This window comes from Callorhinus ursinus, unplaced genomic scaffold, assembly GCF_003265705.2.
Source record: "Callorhinus ursinus isolate GAN/ISIS: 27379988/994484 unplaced genomic scaffold, GSC_fseal_2.0 scaffold7, whole genome shotgun sequence".
NCBI classification, from domain to species: domain Eukaryota; kingdom Metazoa; phylum Chordata; class Mammalia; order Carnivora; family Otariidae; genus Callorhinus; species Callorhinus ursinus.
In genome coordinates, this window is record NW_027397069.1 from 24,288,665 (window position 1) to 24,298,664 (window position 10,000).

General features: G+C 40.7%; 1 protein-coding gene across 1 annotated transcript in view; it reads left to right on the forward strand.

Moving 5' to 3' along the window:
- OBI1 (ORC ubiquitin ligase 1) overlaps positions 1-7,757 on the forward strand; it is a 44,202-nt gene extending 36,445 nt beyond the window's left edge. The window contains exon 6 of the mRNA XM_025875059.2: positions 2,817-7,757. Coding sequence (XP_025730844.1) covers positions 2,817-4,332 — 1,516 coding nt within the window. The 3' untranslated portion in view covers positions 4,333-7,757. The remainder of the gene's footprint in view (positions 1-2,816) is intronic.
- The last annotated feature ends 2,243 nt before the right edge of the window (positions 7,758-10,000 follow it).

A 10,000-nucleotide genomic window follows, 5' to 3' on the forward strand; every position in this document is an offset into this window, starting at 1 on the left:
CTCCCCCTGCTTGTGTTCCCTCTCTCGCTGTGTCTCTCTCTGTCAAATAAATAAATAAAATCTTAAAAAAAAAAAAATTGTTTGATTTTTTTTTTCTTCTGAGTTTACCTTTATTGTAAAAATTGCACTTAAAAAGATAAATTTTATCTTGGTAAGCAAATTTAAGGCTGTCACTTTTGCTGTTTGCATTAAGTAAACATGCTGCACGTTTTTTCCATTTAAAAATATGTGGGTAGGGGGGCCTGTGTGGCTCAGTCGTTAAGCATCTGCCTTCGGCTTAGGTCATGATCCCAGGGTCCCGGAATCGAGCCCCACATCGGGCTCCCTGCTCTGCGGGAAGCCAGCTTCTCCCTCTCCCGCTCCCCTTGCTTGTGTTCCTGCTCTTGCTGTCTCTCTCTCTGTCAAATAAATAAAATCTTTAAAAATAATAAAAAATAAAACTAAGAATAAAAATATGTGGGTTGTTTGATTATAGAGTAGTTACAATCAAGAACTTACAATGATGTCCTTAAGATATTTGTCCGGTCTTTAAAATTCTCTTGCAGAAACCACAGCTCTGTCAAATACTACATTTATAAACTAAAACATTTTTCTCTAACAAAGAAGGAAAAACTACCATCATTCATTTAACCAGATACTCATAGTAGTAAAATTGGTTTTAAAACAGGGAGGCTTGTTATTGTAGTTGGTTTTGTTTTTGTTATACCTGTGGTTTTTGCTTTGTTTTTTAGAGGTTGAAGGAGTGTGCTCTTTCTGGGAGTTCAGTTAGTTAATTGCCGTGGGTAGATCAATATTCAGCACCCTTTCTTTTAAGGCTCTTATAATCCTGAGATTTTATGAATCTATATTTACCTTTGCTCTGCTCCCCCCGCCCCCATACCGAACAGAGCAGGAATTGTGTTAGAGTGAGCTAGAGAGTGAATTGGGCTGTAGTGTAGGAGGAGGTGTTGGGCATTGAGTGAGAGAGCACATACACATATAGTGTTTGTCTCTAAAAGGTAATTACTGTGGGTTTCTTGTCTTTTTTTTTAATACCTAGTACATTCTCTTAATTGTAATAACTTTTTTAAAAAAAAGATTTATTTCAGAGAGAGAGAGAGCATGATTGGGGGTGGGAGGAACAGAGGGAGAGGGGAAGTAGACTCCCTGCTGAGCGGGAGCCTAGGCAGGCCGATCCCACCACCCTGAGATCTGGACCTGAGCCTAAACCAAGAAACCACCCAGGCGCCCCTTAATTGTAATTACTTTTACAATTAGGGGGAGGGGCGCCTGGGTGGCTCAGTCCTTAAGCATCTGCCTTGGGCTCTGGTCATCATCCCAGGGTCCTGGGATTGAGCCCCGTGTCGGGCTCCGTGCTCTGCGGGAAGCCTGCTTCTCCCTCTCCCACTCCCCGTGCTTGTGTTCCCTCTCTCGCTGTCTCTCTCTCTAATAAATAAATGGAATCTTTAAAAAAAAAGATGGATCAATATTTAAGTCATCAAAAAGATTATAGAAGGAGGCTTCTTAAAAGAACTTTTGTGGAGAGAAGTATTTTTCATGGGGTTAGAATGCAAGGTTTATGTTTATTGGCTCATAAGAAGCAGTTTCTTAAAAGATAGGATTTTCTTTGATGTTCTGATGGAATTTAAGGTAGACATTTTATATCCATTGGGGTGGGACAGTCTTATTGATCTTTGTATCCCCAGCTCCAGATATACCATCAGCCCATACTAGGTGCTCAAAACCGTTTTCTGAGCTGAACCTAGTACCCATTTTTTTTTAAAGATTTATTTTTATTTATTTGAGAGAGAGAGAGAGAGCGTGTGAGTGAGCATGCAGGCGGAGGGCCAGAGGGAGAGGATCTCAAGCAGACAAGACGCTGAGGGCAAAGCACCACTCAGGGCTTAATCTCATGACCCTGAGATCACGACCCAAGCAGAAATCAAGAGTCAGTCACCCAACCAACTGAGCCACCCAGACACCCCCCAGTACCCATTCTTAAGGGAATAATGAAAACAAGATAATCCTGAGTAAAAGAAGTGAATTTTTGATATGTTCTTTTTCAGTTACTCTCTAAAATGTTCCTTTTCAGAAAATGTAAAAATGTTTTTATGTGTAATATATTGGAACCACAAGCACTGACTTTGTATTTCAAAGTGGGAAGAAATGAGATTGATGTCCCACACAGTTGTAAAATGCCAAAAATAAGTAGAGCTGGAATGAATTAAAGCCCAGTGTTCAGAAAGGCCAAGTAAAAGCTTCAGATCGAGTGGCTATAATTGAAAGGGTCCAAATAAGTATTTAAAACCACCCCTGCTGGGACTGCTAAGATTTCTGAATTTCAAATTGGCATTTTATGTTTGACAAGGTGACATTGTATAAGAAATGTATTGTAAAACACTGCTGTACGATAGGAAAATGATTGAATGTAAATATTTCAAGATGTGGACCACTGTTCAAATGTTATCATAAATCTTTGCCATTGTTTTAGGGGATAACCCTGCATGCATATATGAGCTGAATTGAGAGAGCTGGCTCTTGGAAGGGAAGTCAGCAGTGAGTTTCTGCCTTTCTGCCACAGCTAATCTGATTTGACCACAAAAGTATCCTATTAGATCTTTGCCATTGTTATCATATGCATATTATTACATAAAATGGAAAAACTCTTTTCTGAAGATACTACATCTGGCATTGCTTTTGACCTGTTCATCGAGTGGTCTGAAATGTCAGTGGTATGTGAAATTGAAATGGGTTGAGACAGTTTGCACTCTTAAACTTTGAAAAAGAAAGAAAAAAGCTTGCAACTGTAAAGTTAACTATCTTTCCACTTCTTGCAGGTTTGGAAGGTTTACAGTAGCTGCTCTTCAGTCCAAAGTAGAACAGCATGAACGTGAAACCAATCGCCTCAAGAAAGCCCTGGAACGAAGTGATAAGTATATAGAGGAACTAGAATCTCAAATTGCACAGCTAAAAAATTCAAGTGAAGAGAAGGAAGCTATGAATTCCATTTGCCAGAGAGCACTTTCTACAGATGGCAAGGGGAGCATAGTCAACGAGGAGGATATGGCATCAAAGAATCAAGGTGATGGTGCCAGAAAACAGCTTGGCTCATCCACCTCAAGTTCTCACCTGGCAAAACCTTGTAGCAGTTCTGCCAGGCAGGAAAGCACCAGCAAAACAGAACCGAATTGTTCTAAGAACAAAGACCTGTATCAAAAACAGGTGGAAATAATGTTAGATGTGACAGATACAAGTATGGATACTTATTTGGAAAGAGATTGGGGTAATAAGCCAAGTGATAGTATACCCTACAAAGATGAAGAACTTTATGATCTTCCAGCTCCTTGTACTCCTTTATCCCTTAGTTGCCTTCAGCTCAGTACTCCAGAAAATAGAGAGAGCTCTGTAGTCAAAGCAGTAGGTTCCAAAAAGCACCCAAACCATCTCAGAAAATTGGTGTTTGATGATTTTTGTGATTCTCCGAATGTTTGTAATAAAGATTCATCAGAAGATGATAGAAGTGAAAATGAAAAGAAATCAGAGTGTTTTACTTCCTCAGAGACAGGGTTTTGGGACTGTTGTTCCACAAGCTATGCCCAAAACTTGGATTTTGAAAGCTCAGAGGGGAACACAATAGCAAATTCTGTTGGAGAAATTTCGTTAAAATTAAGTGAGAAATCAGGCTCATGCTTATCTAAGAGGTTGAATTCTATTCGCTCTTTTGAAATGAATCGGACAAGAACATCCAGTGAAGCATCCATGGACGCAGCTTACCTTGACAAAATCTCTGAGTTGGATTCAATGATGTCGGAATCAGACAACAGCAAGAGCCCTTGCAATAATGGTTTTAAGTCAGTGGATTTGGATGGGTTATCAAAGTCGTCTCAAGGCAGTGAATTTCTTGAGGAACCAGATAAGCTGGAAGAAAGAACTAAGCCAAACCTTTCCAAAGGTTCTCTAACTACTGATCAGTTAGAAAATGGAAATGATTGGAAACCCGCTTCTTTTTTTCTCCTCTCTCCATCTGACCAAGAAATGAATGAAGATTTTTCTCTCCATACCAGTTCTAACCCAGGAACTAATGAAATCAAACCCCCAAGCTGTTTGTTTCAGACTGAGTTTTCCCAGGGTGTTTTGTTAAGCAGTTCACACCGGCTATTTGAAGATCAGAGGTTTGGGTCATCTTTATTTAAGATGACCTCAGAGATGCATGGTCTTCATAACCACCTTCAGTCTCCTTGGTCTACTTCCTTTGTGCCTGAGAAGAGGAATAAAAATATGAATCAATCAACAAAAAGAAAAATCCAGAGCAGTCTTTCCAATGCCAGCCCATCAAAAGCAACTAAAAGTTGACTCATTAGAAAGGTGTCATTTATGTTTTTGTTCTGAGAGGAATATAAGTTTTTAAAGTTCCTTTTTTCCCCTCATAAAAGTTCTATACAATTTTGAATTGATAATCTGTAGTCAAGTGTCAAGTCAGAATGGTGGATTAGCCTGTAACCAAAATACTTTTGTTCATTTTAAAGAATTTGTCCTTTTTCAGTTTCATTTGGGCATCTTTTTAAACAGAAAAGATAGGGAGAGGGTTTCTTTTAATGAATATTATATGTATCTGGTTTGGGTGTATTTTGTTTTCTTTGGTCTTGGTTTAGCTGTTAAGATACAGTGGCCTATTAATGAGCCTCGGTTGTCTTCAGAACTTGGATTTCTTAAATAAAACTTTTTGGGTTGTTTACACACTGCTCATAAGACACTTGAGTTTCTTTAAAACTTTCCTAGGGTGGGAATAATTTTGCCTGCCCTTTTTTATTTATATTTAGTGATGGCTCAACTTTTAGGCAGGGCCATGTGGAGAAATAGCACTCTATATTAGTCCAGTATTCATTTACTTTTTTTTTTTTTTAGGTTTTGTATATGTATGTTTGCATTTTTAACATTGTGTTTTGTACAGTTTTTGTGAGAACCTTTTGCTAGAATGAAAGAACACATTTTCTATATGAAAATATTTGTTTTATGTCAGGTAGCTTTCATTTCCTCATCTTTTTGTGTGTGTTGAAAATCAGAAATTGAGCCTACCTTGGAAAGAAGGCATAGAATGGTTGGTTGGGTTTGGAGGAGCCTAAACATGGTAGCGTCATTGTTCCAGATACACAGGTGCAGAAGCGCTCTTTGCCAAATGCTTGATCCACTTTCATCCCAGGGAGCTTTTTTTGGAGTGAAGTTCTTGTTTGCATGTTACTATTCTTTGTGGAAACTGTATGCATGGTAGCATTCTTGCTTGCACTGTTTTCCTTACTTAAGAAAAAGAAGTTTTAGTTGGCTAATAGAATATCTTTTATGTAGGACAGAATTTTTTTTCATGAAGAGTGTTGAAATGAGAATAGGTGAGCTAAGCACAATTTTTAATTTAGGCTCTGAAAAAGTATATTCTAAACATGTTTGGTATGCCTATATAGGCCTTTAAAAATGGTTTGTATGCTAATGACTTGTTTATCTAATGTGCACTGAACATTTTACATTAATACTGTACTGTTTTACATTAATACTGCATGCTTTTCTATGTGAATTGAATAAAGGATGTCATAAGCACTGTAATCCTTGATGTTGTCTTAGATATTGAATTAGCCTGTAACGACCAGTAAAACTTACATTTTTAATTGATCTTATAGAAGTTGACAAACTGTGGACCATGGACCAAATCTGGCCTACACTTGTTTCTTGTGAAAAACCTGTGAACTAAAAATGGTTTTTACACTTTTTAAGTTTTTAAAAATCAAAAAAATCTTTCATAATACAGGAAAATGATATAAAATTGAAATTTCAGTGTTTCTAAATAAAGTCTTATTAGAATGCAGCTACACTCATTTGTTTACATATTATCTATGACTGCTTCTACATTGCAGTGGCAGAGTTGAATAGTTGCCACTGAGACCATATGGCCCACAAAGCCTAAATATTTACCATTTGGCATTTTACAGAAAAATTTGCTGACCCCTGTTAATAATAGACTCTAAGGATTCAATGAAACTATAAAAGTGTAACAAATCACTTTTATGATATGGAGAATAATGCCTTCCACTTTTAGAAATAATAAGGGCCAAAAATAAAAGCTAACATGAAGCATAATTTTAACATACATATTCCAATAAGTATATGTGTGTTATTTTTTTCTTTTGATGTGTTAAAGTCAGTGGATACTTTTAGAGATAAGTAGTTTAGATATCTTTGACACTGTGGTAATATATTTGAAATTCTATTAAATGTAGAAATCTATAATTTTTCTGAGTAATCACAGAGTAAATTTGTGGGTAAGCCTCACTCTAATTCTGTCCGTAACTCTTCTTTACTATGAATGTGTCAGTTTTTAATCCATTAATCCAAATATATACTGACAGTGTGCCATGGCAATGCAGAATGTGTAACCTGATTTAGTGATGCCTAATCAGGGTTAGAGTGTCTCTTCTGGACCAAAGTATTTCCCAGCTGCTTCAGAAACGTTGCTCCACCCTTCCCAAAACAATATTTCATATATTAAATTAATCAAACCTGTGACATTTCTCAGTTGAAGGGAATAACCAGGATTTTATTTTAATCACATATTCTCATTTGTACCCTTTACATAATCTGTGATACAGCATGATAAATGTAGTGGTTTCATGTATTTTAAAGATTTTATTTATTTGACAGAGAGACACAGTGAGAGAGGGAACACAAGCAGGGGGAGTGGGGAGGGAGAAGCAGGCTTCCTGTGGAACAGGGAGCCTGATGTGGACTCGATCCCAGGACCCTGGGATCATGACCTGAGCAGAAGGCAGATGCTTAACGACTGAGCCACCCAGGTTTCATGTATTTTCAAGTATATTGTATGCACACTCTAAAAACAAAACAAAGACAAACTTCTTTAAACCAAGCACTTTACTAATTTCTATTTCCTTTAATCCTCTTCAAACTCTGTAAGCCAAGAACTGTTATCCTCAGTTTAAAATAAGTGATTTGAGGATTAGTGGTCATACAGCTGGAATGGGATAGAACCATGTCTTAGAGCTGGGCCCCTGACTCTAGAGCTTGTACTCTTCTCCCCTAAGCATGAGAGTTCCCATCTGTAGGCCAAAGGATGAATGGATTTGAAATTTCCGAGGGTTATTTTTAAAGTACTACTTTAGAAATATTAGCATGTTTCTTTTCAAGTAGCATTTAATTCCTGCCAATGTTCCAGGGTCTAACTCCACTACTAAGTGGAAGCTCAGTGATGAAAATTGTGTGCCACTTTTAAATTTAGAAAGAATTGCATTAACTCCGACATTTAGATGAATTTAACCCTTATTGGGAGGGTTAGCACTAAAGGCTATGTTAGAACAAGATGCACTTGTGATAAGGGAAGCAGACACTAATCATCATGCCTATAAAAACAGCATCTTTTGATTGCTTATCTTTCTAAAATGTAATGGCAAAGGGAACGTGACATGATGCGAGATTTTTTTTTGACATGACCTTTAGTGTTCATCTTTTAATTTTCCCAAAATATTAATCCCATCCACAAATGACATGTTTTTTCCTGTTTTAATGTATCAGCTGAGACAAAAGCTGAAAATGGTAGACTAAGATTTATAGCTCCTTAATTTCAAATCTGCTTTGTATTCCCATAATTTCTTTTGTATCTATGTTGGTTTAAAGGTACCACTGAACAAGGGAAGAACTTTGGTCTTAAACCCTAAGATGTTTCAGCAACTTGTTTCTGTATATTTGAATGGTTTTCAGTTATTCAACGTGTAATACATAGATTTTGTACCTGTGAATGATAACTTGTACAACATCAAACTGAGATTAACAGTTTTTTATGGAGTATGGCCTATTAGATTAAATGTGTTTCCCAAAGCCTCATAAGGTCTTTCATTCCTATTTGTGGGAGTCCTACAACACAGTTTTGCCTGTGATGATGTAACTCAATCCTTTTAATAATACTTGGCAGAGAGAAAACCTTTTAAGCAATGATCTCAGAGTGCATAGTGAACATTTATTGTCTAATTCTCGGAACCCCACTCTGAGCGAGGAAACATCTATTAAGATGCAGATTTCTTTTAAGAACCCATCTGGAGCTCAGGCTAGGGCGATCTTCAGTTTTATATGACAGAAGCAGCCTAGAATACTTTGAATTGGAGCTCCACTTCTTGAAATGGTAGATTCTAAGTAAGGTCTGCTGTGTCTTAAGAGGGAACAACAGACCCCCTCTAATAAATGTTAGTTGGATTAACCAAGTGTGGAGAAGTGTGTGCCTTGTGTGACACTTAAAATTTCGGAGTTACTAAGGGCAAGGATTTAGGCATTTACTGAGACTTTCTGTGAGGGCAGAGGAGCTAGTTCTGGTCCATTTTGATTCTTAAAGCACGGTGCGTAGAAAAAGTCGGTGTTGGCGATAGCATGGAGCAGAGAGGAAATCAAGCATCTTCACGAAGTGCTGTTTGCATTGGGTCTTTAAGGATGAGTAAGAGCTCGGTGTGGAAAAGGACGTCTCTTCTGCTTGTTCGTTGTCCTTGTAGGGGCGCCTACTTCACGGACGTCTCAGAAGAGGTGCTGAAGGATTCACTGCCTAATGCCAGGGCTTCTGATTGAGAAAGGTTTCTAGATTGCTCCAGCCTAAGCTTGCAAGTTTGGCTTTGCTCCGCCTCCTCTTTCTAAGCGTCCCCTGAGACTCCAAGCTAGCCCTAGCCGCCGGAGTCGGCGGCCTGATGGCGAGACAGTGACTCCCTGGGCGCTGGAAGGCTCAGGAGGTGGCAGGGCTGGCCCGTCATCTGTCCATTAAGCCGGGGCTTTGCGCTGCGAGGGCCGGAAGGCGCGACCTCGCTTCACTCAGGGTCATCTTTGTGCTGGGGGTGGGGAGGTGAGGTCTAGCCCGCTAGTCTCGGCTCTGAGGCCCCTACCTCCCTCTGATTCCAACGCACCCAGCCTTCCGGGATTTCCGCAACCAGCGCCGCTCTTCCCCCAACAGCCACCCCCACCCCCGGCCCCTCCCACCCCCGGTTCCCCGGGAGGGCAGACCCGCCGGTGCCCCGCGGGCCGGAATTTCCCGCGCTCTCGAGGGCGCTCTCTCAGCTGGTCCCGCCCAGGCCCCACCCGAGGAAACGACTTGCTTTGCGGTTTCCTTTCATTTTATTACCACTCGCGAAACCTGGCGATTAAGACGCGAAAGCAACAAAGAGTTTTCTTTCCACCTTAACCTTGCACACAATCCTTTAACAAATTAATTAATCCTAATGAATTAACACTTCATTTATTTAAACGCGCTACAGTCCATGAATTAAATTTTCATGCAGTGATTAAAGGCTGTTAAAATATGCATGATTTCGTTAAAATTTTATAATAAATCAGGGCAATGTGTTACATGACAAGGCAACTATTTCCCAGTCCCTCGCAAGGGGCTTTGATTTGTGCGGGCGGCGAGGAGGAGGGGCGGCGGGCGGCGGCGCCGGCGAGCGCCGGAGCCGGGCAACAGGACCCAACTCCGCACTTCTGGCGTTTGGACTCGCAGCTTCGCGCTTTTCTCGGCGGCTTCTGGGCCCGCCTGGGGATCCTGCTCCTGCGGGTAGAGCTGAACCTGCGGAGGGCGAGGGGCGCTCGCCTCGCGGTCCCCGGAACTGCCCTAGTACCGGGCCAGGGGTCTTCTGCCGACCATTTGCGCCAGCGGAACTCCCTCCGACCCCGGCCTGCATGCGTCCGAATCGCAGCGGTGGGCAGGCGGCTATCTGACGAGAGGGAAGGCGACGGAATTTCCATCTCGTCGCATAGGGTCACTGGCGGGAGTGCCTTTTGTAGAGTTGGTTTGTTCGCTGTTTGTCACTCAGGGACCTCGAACCCCTTCTCTGACCAGCGCGCTCTTCCGGTTTTGAAGGAGCCTGGGTGGAGCCGGGGCGACTTTGCTCCTCTTAGGATCTAAAGCATAGGGGCCCTTGGCCTCATTTAGTGATACAACATTGTTCACATGGACAACGAAACTAGCAGGCGCGGGGAGGGGGGCATGCCCCTG